This window comes from Carya illinoinensis, chromosome 1 (genome assembly GCF_018687715.1).
Source record: "Carya illinoinensis cultivar Pawnee chromosome 1, C.illinoinensisPawnee_v1, whole genome shotgun sequence".
NCBI lineage: Eukaryota > Viridiplantae > Streptophyta > Magnoliopsida > Fagales > Juglandaceae > Carya > Carya illinoinensis.
In genome coordinates this window covers 10,834,345-10,853,750 of record NC_056752.1, presented here as the reverse complement: position 1 = coordinate 10,853,750, position 19,406 = coordinate 10,834,345, and the positions used below count along the sequence as shown (strand labels likewise).

General features: G+C 33.3%; 1 protein-coding gene across 1 annotated transcript; it reads left to right on the top strand.

The window, feature by feature from the left end:
• Positions 1-3,879: 3,879 nt before the first annotated feature.
• On the top strand, positions 3,880-6,912 carry LOC122310335 (probable serine/threonine-protein kinase At1g01540). Its single transcript, XM_043124234.1, has 7 exons — positions 3,880-4,699; positions 5,252-5,356; positions 5,445-5,567; positions 5,652-5,822; positions 5,939-6,068; positions 6,160-6,369; positions 6,478-6,912. Exons 1-7 carry the CDS (start codon positions 4,140-4,142, stop codon positions 6,637-6,639), a joined length of 1,461 nt encoding a protein of 486 aa, XP_042980168.1. The 5' UTR covers positions 3,880-4,139; the 3' UTR covers positions 6,640-6,912.
• The last annotated feature ends 12,494 nt before the right edge of the window (positions 6,913-19,406 follow it).

Genomic DNA, 19,406 nt, shown 5'->3' with positions numbered 1-19,406 from the left:
CGTTTGTGTGGTCTGAGAAATATTTCAATCATCACCGGACATGAAGCTTATGCTTGCGTTGACACTGCGTGAGGCTGGCACGCTAATTTGATGGTGGTGGTTCTTGACCTATCTTGTATTGGCGTTTGGAGAATACATTGGTGTTGCATGTGTAGACCGCTAGTGGCCAAAACTCGGTAGATCTAACAATTCTTCACCCAATAGAGAAAAAAATATAAAAAAAAATAGATATACACGATAATGTGGAGGAAGAGAAAATGAGGGAGAGGGAGTTGCTGCCGTCCCTCCCCCATGGACAGACAATTGAGGGGGATTTTTTGGTATTATTGAGAGAGAGAAGATTTCTAGAGAGAGGAGAAAAAGTTGTAGTTATGAGGAAGTTCTAAATTCTAATGGTCATCTTTTGATTGTACAAAACATTATTCACATTATCCCATCTATCTCATGATGAAAGTGGGTTACATCTTGATTAAGTTGTAGAACCTTGGGCATTAACTTTGTGATTGATTATTTTTTAAGGCAAAAAGTTTCCATGCACTTTTCTTTCACGTAACCTTAGTGCTCGTTTAAGGTTTTTTTTTTTTTTTTAAGTAAAACTTACACTTTTCCTTAAGAGTCAAGACTCACTGTACAAGCTATTAGATAGAAGATTTATCCTTTTCTTTTCTACCAAACAAAGCACAAGTTTGACAAATAATCTCAACACTCATGTGAAGGTGTTAGAATATATAAATGGTTGATATTTTATTGATAAAACATTGTTTCTATCCCTAGCTCACGACTTGTAGCATACAGTAAACTAAAGGGTCATCTCGAAGTTGTTGGTATGTGAAGATACATTGTTTGGTGCTTCGTTTTTATTTTCCCATGAAGGCTGAATTAAGAAAGATCTTATGTGAATTGCTCTTAGACCAAGATGTAATATGCGAGTGTTACATAGTTAAACAGACAACACCTATATCATGTCAAGGGCTGCCACGAATTCCTCGAGAACTAGATAACACCCTCATACATTATCTTGGAGCCTCAACCACAGAGGTTTATTCTAGGGGAATCAAACAACAATTCTGCACACAGAAATCTAATCAGGCCAAGGCAAAACCCATGGCAACTTGATTAGTGTCCTCATTGCAAATATGTGACAATGATTCAGCAACTTGGTTAAGCATTGTCTTAACCAAGTTTGGTAAGAGACCCATGTAAAGCTTCCTAAATCCAAAGCATAACTAATAAGGAAAAGCTCAGAATCGGTCAGGTGATTTCACCATTTTTACACCAGTAATTAAGGATTTGTCACGTAAGAGATTTATCAAACTATACTTTGGAAAAGTATAGTTGCAAGTATAATTGTGTACTAATTTATGTACCAATGTGATGTGATTGGTAAAAAAGTAGATTTTATTGAAAACAGTATTAATTTAAATTTTAAGTATGAATAAATCAGTGTTGATATACAGATTAGTACGCGACTGTGCTTGTATGTAGCAAAACTCCTATACTTTACACCCACCTTTAGTAGATCACATTTTTATCTTCCCCCCCCCCCCCCCCCCCCCCCCCCCCTTCTCTCTCCTCTCCCCACCCCACCCCCGTTGCCTCTACAAGCCCCCCACCTCTCTCTCTCTCTCTCTCTCACAAATTTGCTAGAAGCTCGATTGCTATTTGCTTTCTCTTCGAGTTCAAGGCCCGAATCCATTAACCTAAGAACAAAGTTCCAAAACTCTACACTGAGATTTTCTAAAAATTAAATAAAGATTTCCCCCAACTCTAAAAAAAAAAGGTATATTGAAATTTTCAAAAGAGAATAAGAGCTTGAACTATATTCAAGAAATGTGAACACCACCCACTTAGGTTGAAACCGAGTGCTTGCAAGCTACATAACATTACTCTTAAAGAAGATTTACACATTTTATCGGGACCTCTATGGCGCAACCTACACTTTTAAATAATTCTATTAGGCATTTCATTCTCTCATATAACAATAAAAAAAAAAAAAAAAAAAAAAAAACCATATACTCTGCATCCCAAAAAAAAAAAAAAAAATCATGCAGTGATAGAAATGTTGATTCCTGGCCTTGAAGTCGAAGAGAAATGATCGAGCTTCTAGCAGATTTTAGAGAGAGAGAGAAGTGGGGGGCTTGCAGAGGCAACGGGGGTGGGGTAGAGAGAGAGAGAGAGATGTAAAAGTGTGATATACTAATTACTAAATATGCGTGTAGAATATAATTTGGTAAGTCTCTTACATGACAAATTCTGAATGGCTGGTATAAAAAGGGTGAAATCACCCGACCTGTTGCGAACTTTTTCTTAACTAATAAGAGCATAACCATGTTATTATACAAGAGCCTACAAAAGCAAGAGACAACATTCACTTCAAAAATTTGAGAAAATACCCTAAAATTAGTAAAAAAGAGATGCAACTAAGAAGGTTGTAATCTTTTTCCTTTGCAAGATAGAATTATGAAAACTAGAATTAAGCATGGGAATTAGGAAAGCGGGGTGTATTGTGAGAAGTAGTGAATCAAAAAACTTGAAAATAACTATGTAATCTTCTATTAAACATTGCAATCATCCTTCATCCAAATATAGATCATTTCATGGGGAAAATGCGCAAAAGAGTGTAAATCAATTGAATTGTTGCAGTCTTGTTTTAATGATGGTTGAGAGCTTGGGTCAATCATGGGTCTTGTTTTGATGATGGAATAGGGAAGAGGCACCATGAGTCTATCAACCATATTAGTTATTGATTAATCACCCCAAATCCAATGCTGCTATCAACCATTAAATTCCTTCGGAATGTGCTTTAAATCTAGGTAGTCACCTTGCCTGTTTGCATAAATGGGATAGGAAAGAGTGGTAAGAGGGATTTCCCTTTTTAGATTGAATCTTGTTTCATCCTAAAACATATCTAATACCAACTCCATCTAAGACCACTCGATCCATCTGATCTACTTGGAGTTTACCCCTTTCCACTTACCTGTTTGATTGTCAATATTTCTTGTCATTGAACAACAATAATTGTCTACAGAGAGAGAGAGAGAGAGAGAGAGAGAGAGAGAGAGAGAGAGAGAGAGAGAGAGAGAGAGAGAGAGAGAGTCACAAGTAGTTCAATACAATCACTACAACCATGGAGAGAGAAATCACTAAAAATACTAACCCATTCATACAACCATAGTCACAAGAAGTTCTTCCTCAACACTTAAAAAAAGAGAACCCATAAGCCATTCTTACTCATCTTCCACAAAGAGGGAAAAGGGGAATGATAAAGTCAGAGAGCACCTAAATCCAAAAGAATACTCACAAATTCACAAGAGCAGCTTTTCTTTTACGCTTCTTTTAAATAAACGCACCATTGCACATGATATAAGAAGATAAATATTTTTAAATAACCCATTGGTTTAAGAAAATCTCTCCTTTGGAACATTTAAAAATTATTCCTTTATTTTCTTATTGACTGAACCTTGAAGATATTTTCTCAGCTAATAAATTATCCAAAAGCTATAAGGTAGATAACATGATCTATACACTTGCAAAAATTTAAAATTTTAAAAATATATTTCAAAATACAACCACATAATTTTTATTTATATTAAAAAATGTCAAAAAATTATATATATATTTATAAATAGAATGAAGTACGACACAAATTAAAGTAATAGAAATCAATTTTATATAAAAAATAATACTACTTATCATTATAATTTTTATCATTTTTTTATTATATTATAATGTGATATTAAATAATTAAAAATTATTTATTATATTTTACTTATAAATATATTTTCTCATTTCACCGAAGAAGATAATAAGGAAATAATAAAGATTTTATATCATCCCATGATTTTATATATATATATATATATATTTGTAAGTGCAGAATCTTTACAGCTGCCAGAGAGGCAAACAGGCATTTATACACACTCTACACTCCCCCTCTCTCTCTCTCTCTCTCTCTCACATACAACACCACACAACATTTCTAATATCGTTTCCAAATCTTCAACTTTCTCTGGCCTGTGTTCGCCGGGAACCCCATTTTCCTGGCTTTTCCGGCGAATCCCATGGTACCTATACTTTAATCCTTATCCCTCTCACTCTCTCTGATATCACTATACACGCAAAAACAGAGAGAAAAAACAATGTCTGTTTACGACGCGGCGTTCGTGAACACGGAGCTGTCAAAGCCGACCTCAATCTTTGGGCTCCGACTTTGGGTCGTCATCGGCATATTCGTGGGTTCTCTCATCGTGATCGCCCTCTTCCTCCTCTCCCTCTGCATCACCTCTCGCCGCCACCGCCACCCCAAACACGCGAAACCCAGCACCGCCGCGAACGCCACCACGCCTCCCATCTCTAAAGAAATCCAGGAAATCGTGCCCCACCCTGCTCCTCCGGCAGAGATCCAAATCGAGATCGGGAAGCTAGAGCACCGCGTAGTGGTGGTGTCGGATCGGTACTCTAGCGGAGAGAGCAAGGGGACTTCTACTGTCGAAGCGGGGTCGTTCGGGAGCGGGAGCATGGTGGGTCCGGAGGTGTCTCACCTGGGGTGGGGAAGGTGGTATACTCTCAGAGAGCTGGAAGCCGCCACCGATGGGTTGTGTGAGGAGAATGTGATCGGCGAGGGTGGCTACGGGATTGTCTACCGTGGGGTCTTGCCTGACGGCACCAAAGTCGCCGTCAAAAACCTCTTGAATAACAAGTACTCTACTTACCATCTTATGTCACTAATTTTTATTTGTGAGGTACAGTTTAGTGGGATGTTAATCTGGTTCTCAAATTTTTTTTCTGAAAACGTTTAATTGCTAAGGAAATAGAGTAATTGGATTCGTGTGTATTTAATCTTATTTTCTTCTCTTGCCTTCTCTCGGCAACCAAACCAGGTTCTTTTCTTTTTCTGTTGGTTGAGGTTATGTGCCTGTCCAGTGCTTTCTTTTCTTCTGGTTTATCATCCTTTCTTTTGTACAATATTCTTGTCTTGAGTGCGTGAAAATGAGAATCTGCTGTAAAGTAACATGCTTTCAATAAATGAAAAAAGAAAGTGCCATTTTCTTTTTTAGTCCCTTGTGCTCCAGATCGAGCATGATTAAATGGTGTTTTAATGAGTTAAATTGTACTTTTTGTCCTCTTTTCCCCTTCATTTAACTGTATCATGAATGGCTGCTATACCTAAGTGGACTCGGATCTTTTCTATTTTCCTTGTCTTTAACATTTATATCTGGTTAATTATCTCAATAAGCTGACTAATAAGCAGGGGTCAAGCTGAGAGGGAATTTAAAGTGGAGGTGGAAGTAATTGGACGGGTACGGCACAAGAATCTTGTCAGGTTGCTTGGATACTGTGTTGAGGGTGCATACAGGTATCAATAGTCATTTTCTTGTTTGAGCCTGATGTAAATTCTGTGGAGTGTAGAGATTTAATGATATGGAAGCTGTTTTGTTTCTTAGGATGCTTGTGTACGAGTATGTTGACAACGGAAATCTGGATCAATGGCTTCATGGTGATGTTGGGGATGTTAGCCCTCTAACATGGGATATCCGTATGAGCATCATACTGGGAACAGCAAAGGGGTATTGTGATAGTATAGTTTTACATTAGTTTGTTTTTATCTGATGCGTGCAATTGAGCTTAATTGGTGACCTTTGCTCTTCCAGATTGGCCTATCTTCACGAAGGTCTTGAACCAAAGGTTGTCCATCGAGATGTGAAATCTAGCAACATACTAGTCGATCGTCAATGGAATCCTAAGGTATCTGATTTTGGGCTTGCTAAGCTCCTGTATTCTGAGAGGAGTTACGTGACAACTCGTGTGATGGGAACATTTGGGTCAGTTCATTGCCTTGTTTTCGTTAAAACCGACCTTAATATAATGCTATGCATTGAGAAAATTATTTGTATGCTTCTTTAAGTTGGAAAGATGACTCATCTGGTTGTCTCTCTAGGTATGTTGCACCTGAGTATGCTTGCACCGGAATGCTGAATGAGAAAAGTGATGTGTACAGCTTCGGAATACTTATCATGGAGTTAATTTCGGGGAGAAGCCCTGTTGATTACAGTCGACCAAAAGGAGAGGTTAAACTTGAATTGTAATTTGTTTATTTCTTTGGATCCCTCTTCTATAAAATTCCTTTTGCTAACTATAGTAAGTACTAAAGAATTGCAGGTGAATTTGGTAGAGTGGTTGAAAACCATGGTTGGAAACCGGAAATCTGAAGAAGTTGTTGATCCCAAGCTGCCCGAGATGCCTGCTTCAAAGGCACTTAAACGTGTTCTGCTGGTTGCTCTTCGATGTGTTGATCCTGATGCAACAAAGCGGCCAAAAATGGGACATGTAATTCACATGCTTGATGCCGATGACTTACTATTCCGTGATGTATGCACCATATTAGTATTTTTCTCTTCTCCTTTTTCCGAGTTTTCCTGAGGATGTTCTATAACCTATCTAATTCCTAATTCCATCCATTGTATGATTAATATGAAGGAACGCCGGCCTGGGAGAGATTCTTCCCGCTCACATCATGATTATCAACCAGACGAAAAGTCTGTTTCAAAATTAGGCGATAGAGAATTGGGTGAAGGGACCTCTGATACAAGTGAAGGTGATAGTGCTAGGATACATCATCAGCCAACAAGATGGAGATAACACCACTCTAAGGGTTGTGACTAACGCTCAAGTTTATCCTTAGTTTTTAAGCTTATTCTCTAGATATCGATTCCCCACTTTTTTGATTGTGCCTTTAATTCCAAGAACAATAATATGCATATATATGTTTGATATTTAGTTACATTTTTTTTATCCTGCTCTTTCTCAAATCGGGATTCATCTGTATAATTCAAAGCATTCATTCATCATTCCTGTAGGAATTTCGATTCATCGATATGTTCTCTGTAATACAAAATGATACGGTTGGCATTACATCTAATGTGTCTTCTTTCAGTATTGTTTTTTTAATTGGCACCGGGTGAGAACAATCAACTAATCCAGAGTTCAGTATTCACATTACGTCTCTATCTCGAACTTTCTGGATTAACTGTCGTGTTCCAATTCCATCAAGAGACCAACTACTCAGCAATGCCTGGGTTTCCACGTTGCCATCAACGCCAGCCCCATACCGGATGGTTATGGGGTGGTGGACCGCACACCAGCTGCTTTGATGGAAACATTCGATGTCAACATCAAAGCCAGATGGTCCTGTGGAATGTACCCATCAACCAGCTAATTCAGTTGAATGGTTTGCGGCTTCTTATCCAAGTGGTTTTACTTGTCCTTGTTCGGCCTGCACAGCTTGCATGCCAAGATCTAGACTGGAACTGGGGTCATGGTTTTGATTTTAGCATCACTGCCAGGACATGTTGTTGCCCTATTATTTCATATCCAGCTCTCAAGAGACTCGGTTGTCTGTCCTATATATTGTGTACAGCCGGTGTTTCCGACTGCTTGAAAACACATTCTTTTGCTGCCCCTCCACCCTTATAATGTGCGGTTTCTGGGAAAGTTTGAATATATTTTCTTTGATGAGTAGTTCGGCAGTTCACAAGGTTTGTTGAGTAGACTTTATGGTGTCTATACTAGACTTATTAGACCGTATTCAAATTCTTTTCTCACTATTTTTTCTGAATACAAATGGAGGGGTTAAAAAGGGGTATATCAAGGAAGGAGATCAATTAGGGGAGAGCACCAACTTAGTCTGGGTCGGATGCAGGAAATTCAACTCTAACTCTGACTTTGACTTGTGTAGGTTCTGATCTAACTCTGACTTCAACTTATTGGAGCGGAGTCGGATTTAGATTTTCAACTTTGGGTTTTCTTTTAATTTTCATATTTAGCCCATTTTAAAAATAATTTTTTTATGGGTTTTCAAATTTCAATTTTTACAAAAAATTAAAAACTAAAATTAAATCATTCATTGTTAATTTACTTATATATTAATATCTAATTTTTTTTTTATATTAGACTTTTACTATAGTGTCTAATTACATGTTATCATATTATAATATTACAAATTATTTTTAATGTCTAAGTACATGTTATTGTACTATAAATATTACATGTTATTATATTATATTAGTGTCTAACTTATTTATAACTTATTTCTACACTAGACTTATTTATAGTGTAATTAGTATTATGTGTTATTAACTTATTATATTAGATTTATTAATTATTTCTATACTACTATCTAATTTATTTCTATACATGATTTATTCTATAGTGTCTAATTATATGTTATCATACTTTAGTAAATTAGTATATATGTTATTAAGTTATTATACTAGACTTATTTAAATATTAGTGTCTAATTTATTTATTTATTAAATAAAATTATATTCATTTAGATTAGCAAATGATGGATGCAAGAAGGGACTCTCCTCCAAACTAAAGTGCATCCTTGGCTAAATAATGAGAAAAACTATTGAATTTCCTGGAAGGGAGAAGCTTGAGGCCTGTCGGGTGTCAAACCATTTTTTACGCCAGCAAATGAGGTGTTGCCATGTATGAGTTTCAATAGAGTAGAGAATAGTCATGTATGTACTTGATGACATTTTTTGTATTCTCATTTCTTCTCTCCCCCCTCCTCCCCCACCCCAGTCGGCCTCCTCCCCATCTCTCTCTCTCTCTCTCTCTCTCTCTCTCTGTACAAAATGAAGCACTCTCTTCTCCACCCCCTAGCCCCGTCGACCTGGTCCCCCCGTCAATTTGCAGTATTATCTCCACTTCCTATCCTTCGAAAACCCACTTTCTCCCTTCCTCTCCTCTGATTGTTGAACCCTCAAACCATATATGAGATTTATTTTTCCCCTTCTTCTTACTTGGACAATGTATTTGCCTTGCATAAATAGTCTCAATCATTTTCTGAGTTAATTTCTTTGTGATGTATATTTTAATTTGAAATTCAAACATTTTAAACAGACCCACCTCTGTTTCGTATTGGCAGATGAAAATGCTGAATCTCAAACATGGGCTATTATTTATAGCATCTAAATTAGTATATCCAAGGGATTGGAAAATCTCCATACAGGATTTGAGAAGCCCGTAATCCATGGAAACCTCAAGTCAAAAAATATACTTTTAGATGGCAATTACCATCCTTACATCTTTGACTTCGGTCTTCATCTTCTGTTGAATGCTACTACTGGCCAAGAAACGCTTGAAGCTTTAGCAGTTGAGGGTTCAAGGATGGAGCCTATCAATGAGAACCCAACTCCTAATGAGGATTTTTATCAGCCCAGTTTCATGAGGAATGACGTCCATGGACATAGGATTGGAGAGTTATTTCGTCTTGAAGTGCTTCTTAATGAACAAAGCTGGAACCAATTAACAGCATGATTTTCTAATGTGGATCTTTTCGGGAGGTGCGCTAGGGAAAGAAGATAAAAGGGAAAAATGGTATAGGAAAAGAGGAGGGGAGAATTCATGGTTTTAAATACCGTACCGGCCGGCTGGTACAGTCGGAATATTTCGTACGGTCATCGGTCCGGTACAGATATTGCACCTGTTTCGTACTGGTCTGAATACCGGCCGCACCGGCCGGTACCAGTCGTACCGGTCGATATTTCGGTCTGTACTGACCTACGTACCAGCTGGTATTTTGGCCTTCTATTTTTTTTTTTTTCATTTTTTCAAACTACAAGTTTATTTTTTGACCCCCAATTTATACCAGATTATTTATAATTTATATATATATATTTATGTATAAATTATTCATATATAAACTATTATTTTAGAATATAATTTATTTATTTATATTTATACATATAATTTATTTATATATCGACTATCCCGAAACGGTACACGAAACGGTACTGGTACCGAAATATTTCGTTCCAATACCTTGACCGGTATGCTATCCGGTACGGTATTCAAAACATTGGGAGAGATGGCTCTTGGGTAGAGCAGTGAGAACTCATATAAGATAAGGGAATAAATTGATTCTATACACTAGTACCTACAGTGAGATAAATAAATCTCATATCTATTGAGATTCTATTGGCCAGTGTAAATATGTAAATGACACCCGATCGGTTGTCAACTTTTCTCTAAAATATGCATCACAGACCAATTCTTAACTTTCTTGAGCATTGCCTTGATGTCTTGAATAATCATCCCACAGTGCTCCAATTCACGACTCCACCCTTTATATCTTGTACCACATTCATTGCGTCTCCCTCGAGAATTATATCCTACAATTTCAATTGGTTTCACAGGATGACTGCCTTTAAAACAGTAACTGCCTTAGTGGCATTGCATCTGGAAACAAGTCTCTTTGAGATTTGAGTATGTGTACAGTAGTAATACTACCATATTTACATATACTAAACTATTATTAGTCTATTTATATTATAGTGTATGTATATTATTTTATAATAATTAACTCATACTAGTATATTATTGAATTTAACTATATAAGTTCTAGATATATAACTATATAACTATATAACTATATAACTATACTAGTATATATAATAAATATATAAGTAAATACATATTTTTATGACATATGTATAATATTGAAGTCAAAGTCGGTCTAGCAACACCTTGAACTACGACTCCGACTTAAAAAACTAAAAATAAATTGTCAGAGTCAGAGTAAAGCCGGAGAGGAGCTGGATTCGAAATTGAATTTTTGAATTTTTGCTCAGCTCTAAGATCAACTAGTAAATTCTATTAGGGTCTGGAGATGGGAAACTCCTAATTATGCGCTGTCTTGGAGTTCCACCCCGACTATTTCTTTTAGATTGTGTTTGGGCAGTGAGATGATCTCAGATATTCTGTGAATAATAATGAAAAAATAATGATAAAATATTAAATAGTAGTAAATAGTAATAAAAAGTAGGTAAAAAGTAATTATAAAATAATAAATAATTATTTAGTATTCTTAAAATACTCTAGTACTAAATCTAACTTAGACTAAAAAAGCATGATTGCTAAGGTCAAGAGGCTGCAACTCAATAAAATTTATTTTATTCGCATATATCCTACCTAGCTAGTTGATCTTTTGGTCCACCATTTTCTAGTTGCCTAAAGTTATTATCATGCATGCTTGGCTTACGTTCTTTCTTATGGCCGGAAGCTCCAAAATTAAGGCGAACCAAGTATATATTAAAGATAAGAGAAGTTAAAGCAAAGCAGTACTATGCTTAAATAGATATGGCATCTCGACTGCCACGAGCGCATTAATCCATCTGGAATAGCTATCTATGTAAGGTCCTATCTCAATATTAAAGGTAGTAACGTGGCTAGCTAGGCACATCTGGGAACTCAAATGTCCGAGTGAGTGACTATTATTTGATTTGGAATGCATACCAAAATATATAGTCTCTCCATTAATCCACCATCTTGCGCCTTACTTTCGGTACTTTGCGTTGCTTGGGGGTCGGTGATCATCATGATTGTACACGATTAATTCCTGCCCATCTTGCTGCCATGGATTTTTTATTTTTATTGATCAGAGAAGAAGCTGGAAATTCAGTTCTGTGATGACGCACTATATATGCATACATGCAATATATATATATATATATATAAAGTTTTCAATGCATAAGCTAGAATTCGTTAAGCAAGAAGAAAGGCAGACTGCCTTTGAGGCCATTGAAAAGGTAAGATTAAATATATTGCATTAGTACATCATCATGATCTTCCAATTCGCTAAGATTTTAGAGCATGCATGAGATTGTGATTGGGGGAGGTATGGTGATGCCTTTGGGAAAAGTAGTGCACCAATCAAGATTAGGATGATCTAATACCTCTTTCTACAACTGCCATTATCTCAAGTGTAAGAATTGCTTGGGAAACTAACTCAACAAAAATTTTTCCTGCGTTCATTTTAACGTACTCATTTGTGCACTCTATTATTGTGATTGGTTGCACTATTTTTTTAATATAAAATAATTATTTTGACCAACACATCAGTAAAGTGCATAAGAAGTATATAAAAGTAATTGTATGTAGCAGAACTGTTAAATCAATTAGAGCAGTTTTGTTCATGAAATCCCTAGTCATCTCAAGACAAAACTATTCATGTCATTTGAGGGTCTTATGTTGTTTAAGATGAGTTTTGTTATATACAAGCATAGTCGCGCACTAATTTGTGTACCAATACTGATTTATTCATACTTAAAATTTAAATTAACACTGTTTTCAATCAAATCTATTTTTTGACCAATCACATCGCATTGGTGCACAGATTAGTACACAATTCTAGTTGCAACTATATTTTTCCGTTTAAGATAGACATATAAAATGAATTTTGCAACATTTATGACTTGTTCAATGCATGACAAAATATTGATATGGGAGACAATAAATATTATAAGACGCACTTCATATATCTATCTTTTAACTTGAGACCCTCAAGGCCGAAACTATTACCGGAATTGAGGATACATTTTAAAACTATAGGGCTCTTTATTTGGCTTTGCTGACCATGTACGTTGCCCATGCTTAAAGACCAAAGTATCAAATATCCCCCAAAGATCTTTTAGTATTATGGGCTGAATGCATCATGTGTGTATCCTACATGGCTTGAGATGATGTAGATCATCTGCCAATATCTTTTTCTCTCGATCCGTACAAGTAATGTCTGCTTATAATATCTGCATGCTTCTCATGTTAAATAAAAGTAAAGTTTATGATCTTATTATATTATGAGAGAAAATAAAAGATATTTAAGTTCTAAGGATTGTCCAATTTCCCTTTCTTGTCTTCGACGTAATTAACGAAGCCTTTTGCTCACGATCTTTCGTCGGCTGACAAAAGCTTCATGGATTCTCTGATCTTATCCCTTGCTCATTTGTAATTTCCTCGTAGAATACTCCATGCTTTATAAAATCTAGGGTTAATTGTTGTACCGTTTGGATATAAAAAATATTTTATTTTATCTTATCATTATTATTTTTTTTTTTAAATTTACATATAAAATATAATAAACAAATCAATTTTTTTAAATTTTAAAATAATAATAATATTTTAATAATATTTTATTCAATTTTTAACTTTTATTTCAACTTATCTCATCTAAACTCAACTCACTATCCAAATAGTACATAAGTTAGTACTTGAGTTTTCACTTTTTTGCAATTAGAGACTTCAATTTTTAATTATACAAGATTAATATCTAAACTTTAACAAACTTGCAATTAGGTACTTTTGTCGATCTTCTTCAGAAAAACTAATGATATGCCACATGTCAGTTTTTGATTGATTAACACATTACATTAGTATACACGCAAGCTAATCGAAGGCTGACAGTCAATCCTGCCAATAATTTTCTAATGGAAAATTAACAGATGTCACCAGTAGGGGTGTAATCGTCTTGGGGGGTACCAACTAAAACTTTCGGTCCATTATTTTTTTTAAATTGAAATGGACTGATTATTCCAATAGATTGGACTAGACCGTTAGCTATTGATTTAATCAATCTAATCAGTCTGATTTGGTGTATGAATATTTTTTCCTCTTTTTTATTTTTTGATAGAAAATTAAAAATTTAATATAAAAGATTAATTAAATTAATAAAATTAAAATTAAGTGAGCTCTCTAATATAAATTATGTAACTAACTCATTACAAAAATAATTAATTATAATTATATTTATAAATTTATGATGTTAATAGTTACTAACTTATTAACTTAGTATTCATGAATTGGCCTATATTAAAATTTTAACATTTTATATATGATTAATTTCACCGTCCATAGATTCTCCACGCTAATATGCAAATTAGATATCTTAAAAAAAAATTACCTAATTACTTTAATTAGATGTAGATAGTAGAGTATGTTTCTACATATAATTACATGATTTATCATATAATATATTAGTTAATTGATATAATATATTGTTTAACATTTGTTATGGTCAATGACAATCTCTTAGATAAAAATTACATAATTAGCTTATATGACCACTATATAAAATAATATATTATATATAATATTTAAAAATCACACCCCAAACCAAATTGATAATTGAATTTTTCTACTTGTTGGACCGAAACCAACCAATAAGATTATCAGTCCAATCCAATCTAATCTGGACCAAACCATTTGGCTCGGTCGGTTTTTCAATTCAGACCAATAGTCTTACAGTCCTAAATGTCTAGTATCAATTTTGCAAAAGTTAAAAGCTGAAGTCTTGCATTGCAAAATCGTGAAAACTCTAGTACTGAATTTGTAATCAACTCTAAAATATTTAAGATAGATTTATTTGAATTTCAACTCGAATTATAGATCCTAAACTGTAAAAAAGATAAATATATTAAGTGGGTTCTATAATGTGTATTGAAAATTTAATAATGCCCTAGAGATTTACCTGATGAAAATAAATATTTAAAACCTAGGCTTTTGATTTGAAAAAAAGTACTTTTAAAAAGATTTTTGGCATTATTAGCCGGGCAAGTGGGTGTATCATGATGCATGCTCATGTTCTAAGGTCTTAATGCCACCAATATCTACGTTATGGACCACACACTCTTTGAATTATTCTTAACTCTCTAAAGTCTTCGACGTGAAGTTCTAGCAAAGTACACAGACTCTTAATTATTATTTTTTAGCTATTTATTGTATGGCCCTCATATATAACTCAATTCGTGTATTCGCCCCCCAATACCAATATCTTGGTTTGGCATTGACCATATAGCATGAAGCTGAAGTCCTGGTCTAACCCAACTTATTTTACTCATGTACACAATACCAGAATTGGAGAACATTGTTTTTTTTTTCTTTTTTATATATAAAACAATTAATATTATGAAGACAGCATCAAATTATATTTAATCCTCTATGTTTTTAGATGAATAAATAGTACAATAAATTTCTTTAAAAAAAATTTCTTAAATTTAAAAAAATTAAACCACAACTCAAAAGTAGCTGAAGTCTTTTGGTGGAGATCTCATTATTGGAACCCATATCGTGAGGTTGAAAAAGCCTTCTCAAAGCAGCCTGACCCAAAGGTCGCCGAAGTTGTATGTGCTCGTATCGTTTATCTCCTACCCTCTTTGCTTTAGGTCACATCATCTCTCATTTATGTCTCATCTCCCCCTTTCTTTTTAACACTCTAACACCTTGCATTCTCTTGTTCATTCTCTATCTACTTATCCTCTCTTTTATCTGTTTTCTAGTGATAACCATTCCAAATCTGGTGTATTTTACCCCCTTACAATATATATTATAAGTATTATACTTATAATTTTTATTATACATGCGTTTTATAACAGCATGGATAAATGAGTAATATTATTAATATTTTATGGATAATTTAGGAGCAAAATCTATACATCCAACTTCAAAGTCTTTGCATTTGATCCGAAGAAGCCTAGAATTAGGTTGTGGACTTTGATAGTGGAAGTTCATACGTTGAGAAATGAGAAAAGAATTCGAGATTTTTTTTTTTTTTTGAGAAAAAAGGTTATAGGGTTTTGTGAAAGCCATGAATACCACTAATTTTTAGGTGAAAATACCAAATAAACCCTAAATCATTTTTATAGAAAATTAAAACAATTAAGTCGCAGATATATATATATATATGTGTGTGTGTGTGCGCGCGCGCGCGTGCATGCGCAGAGTATTCAAACCTCCTCATGAGTATTCATACCGGAACTTTAGTATTCATAAGCTCCTATACCACGCAATACACAATTTTTTATTTTTTTTATTTTTTTAAAATAAAGTTAAAGTTTATGATCTTATTATATTATGAGAGAAAATAAAAGAAAAATAAGTTCTAAGGATTGTCACATTTCCCTTTCTTGTCCTTGACGTAATTAATAAAGCCTTTAGTTCACGATATCGTTACGTTGGCTGACAAAAGCTTCATGAACTCTCTATAATCCCTTGCTCATTTGTAATTTGCTCGTAGAATACTTCATGCATTATAAAATCTAGGATTAATTGATGTACCGTTTGAATATAAAAAGTGTTTTATCTTATTTGATTTTATCTCATCTTATCATTACAACCTTTTTAAATTTACATATAAAATAGAATAAATAATTTAATTTTTTCAAATTCTAAAATAATAATAATATTCTAATAATATTTTATTCAATTTTTAACTTTTATCTCAACTCATCTCATCTTTACTTACGATCCAAACACACCTTTTAGTACTTTCGTCAATTTTCTTTTAAAAAACTAATGATATGTCACATATCAGTTTTTGATTAATTAACACATGACATTAATATCCAAGTAAGCTAATCGAAGGTTGACAAGTGGCACCATGATGCCACATGTCAATCCTGCCAATAATTTTCTAATGGAAAATTAATATATGTAAGTAGGTGTGTAACTCGTTCGGGGAGGTCACTGATCGAAAATTTCAATCTATCATTTTTTTCAAATTGGACCGGATCGATTACCCTAGTAGATTGGACCAGATCGTTAGCTATCGGTCCGGTTGGTCCAATTAGTCTGATTTGGTCTATGAACATTTTTTCCTCTTTTTTATTTTTTTGATAGAAAAATTAATATAAAAGATTAATTAAATTATTAAAATTAAAATTAATTGAACTCTTTAATGTAAATTATGTAACTAACTCATTACAAAAATAATTAATTATAATTATAATTATAAATTTATGGTGTTAATAGTTACTAAGTACTTACTAATTTAGTATTCATAATGGTCAATATTAAAATTTTAATATTTTATATATAGTTAATGAATATTAATTAATTTCACTGTCCATAGATTCTCCATTCTGATATGCAAATTAGGTATCTTAAAAAAATTACGTAATTACTTTCTTTAGGTGTAGATACTAGTAGAGTATGTATCTACATATAATAACATGATTTATCATATAATATATTAGTTAATTGATATAATATATTATTTAACATTTTATATGGTCAATGACAATTCATTGGATGAAAATTACATAATTAACTTATACAATTATTATATAAAATAATATATTATATAATAGTATTTAAATATATATATATACATTCGGTCAGTCTCAGTCCAAAAAAATCACACCCTGGGACCGAACTGATTATTGAATTTTTATATTATTTAACATTTTATATGGTCAATGAAAATTTATTGAATGAAAATTACATAATTAACTTATACAACTACTATATAAAATAATATATTATATAATAGTATTTAAATATATATACACATTTGGTCGGTCTCGATCCAAAAAAATCACACCCTGGGACCGAACCGATTATTGAATGTTTCTATTTGTTGGACCAAAACCGACAAATAAGACCATCGGTTCGGTCTAGGTCGGTCTCGGTCCAATCTAGTCTAAACCAAATCATTGGCTTGGTCGGTTTTTTCAGCTCAGACCAATAATCTTATAGCTCTAGATGTTTGGTATCAATTTGCAGAAGTTAAAAATATATATTAAGTTTTCAATGCATAAGCTAGAACTCGTTAAGCAAGAAGAAAGACAGATTGTCTTTGAGGCCATTGAAAAGGTAAGATTAATATATTGCATTAGTAGATCATCATGATCATCAAATTCACTAACATTTTAGGGCATGAGATTGTGATTAGGGGAGGTGGTCATGCCTTTGGGAAAAGTAGTGCACCAATCAAGATTAGGATAATCTAATACCTCTATCTACGATTGCCATTATCTCAAGAAATTTGAGGGTTTTATACTGTTCAAGATAGACACATAAAATGAATTCTACAACATTTATGACTGGTAGGCCAAAATATTGATATGGGCGATAATAAATATTATAGGACGCACTTCTTAAATCTCTCTTTAATTTGAGACCCTCAAGGCTCAAACTATTACTGGAATTGATCGAGGATACATTTGAAAACTATAGTGCTCTTTATTTGGCTTTGCTGACGATGTACGTTGCCCATGCTTAAAGACGAGAGCATCAAATATCCCCCAAAGATCTTTTAGTATTATGGGCTGAATGCATCATGTGTGTATCCTACATGACTTGAGATGATGTAGATCAGCTGCAAAGATCTTTTTCTCTCGAGCCGTACAAGTAATGTCTACGTATAATATCTGCATGCTAGCTTCTCATGTTAAATAAAAGTAGGGTTTATGATCTCATTATATTATGAGAGAAAATAAAAGAAAAATAAGTTCTAAGGATTGTCCAATTAATGAAGCCTTTTGTTCAAGATCTCTGCGTTGGCTGACAAAAGCTTCATGGACTCTCTCTAATGCCTTGCTCATTTGTAATTTCCTGTGGAATACTCCATGCATTATAAAATCTAGGGTTAATTGCTCTACCGTTTGGATATAAAAAATATTTAATCTCATTTCATCTATTATTATAATTTTTTCAAATTCATATATAAAATATAATAACTAATTCAGTTTTTCCAAATCTCAAAATAATAATAATAATATTCTAATAATATTTTATTCAATTTTCAACTTTTATCTTAATTTATCTCATCTCAACTCATTATCCAAACGGCAGATAAGTTATTACTTGAGTTTTCACTATTTTGCAATTGGAGACTTCAATTGTTAATTTTATAAAACAAATATCTAAACTTTAGCAAATTTGCAATTAGGTTCTTTTGTCAATTTTCTTTAGAAAGACTAATGATATGCCATATGTTAATCCTGCCGATAATTTTCTCATAGAAAATTAACAGATGTCAGTAGAGGTGTAAATGGTCTGGAGAGGTCATAGGCTGAATTGTTCTACTTGTTGGATCGAGACCGACCAATAAGACTATCGGTTCGGTCTGGTCTAGTCTCGACCAAACCATTTGGCCCAATCAGTTTTTCTGATTCAGACCAATAGTCTTACAATTCAATGTGTCTAGTATCAATTTTGTAAAAGTTAAAAGCAGAAATCTTACATTGAAAAATCGTAAAAACTCTGATACTAAATTTGTAATCAACTCTAAAATATATAAGATCAAGATTTATTTGAATTTCTACTTGAGTTAAGATCCCGAACTGTTAAAAAGATAAATATATTAAAGTGGTTCTATAATGTAGACTTTTGATTTCAAAAAAAGTACTTTTAAAAAGATTTTTGGCATTATTAGGCGACCGGGCAAGTGGGTGTATCATGATGCATGCTCATGTTCTAAGGTCTTAATGCCACCAATATCTACGTTATCGACCACAAACTCTTTGAATTATTCTTAACTTTCTAAAGTCTTCCACGTCAAGTTTAAATTCGTTTTACTTTTACAAAACTATCATTTCATCTCATTTTAATTATTATTATTTTTTTAAATTTTTATATAAAATAAAATAAATAATTTAATTTTTTCAAATTTAATAAAAAAATAATATTAAAATAATATATTCTAATAATATTATATTCGACTTTTAATTTTAATTTCAACTTATCCCTAAAAATAAACGAAGACTAATATCTTAGTTTTGCATTAATAGACCATCTCCTCGTCTAACCCAACTTATTTTACTGTACATAATACAAGAATTGGAGAA

Coding starts and splice junctions, on each gene's coding strand:
- LOC122310335 (XM_043124234.1), top strand. CDS start 4,140: ATGTCTGTTTACGACGCGGCGTTCGTGAACACGGAGCTGTCAAAGCCG. Junction 5,823..5,938: donor CGTGTGATGGGAACATTTGG/GTCAGTTCATTG, acceptor TTGTCTCTCTAG/GTATGTTGCACCTGAGTATG. Junction 6,069..6,159: donor ACAGTCGACCAAAAGGAGAG/GTTAAACTTGAA, acceptor AAAGAATTGCAG/GTGAATTTGGTAGAGTGGTT.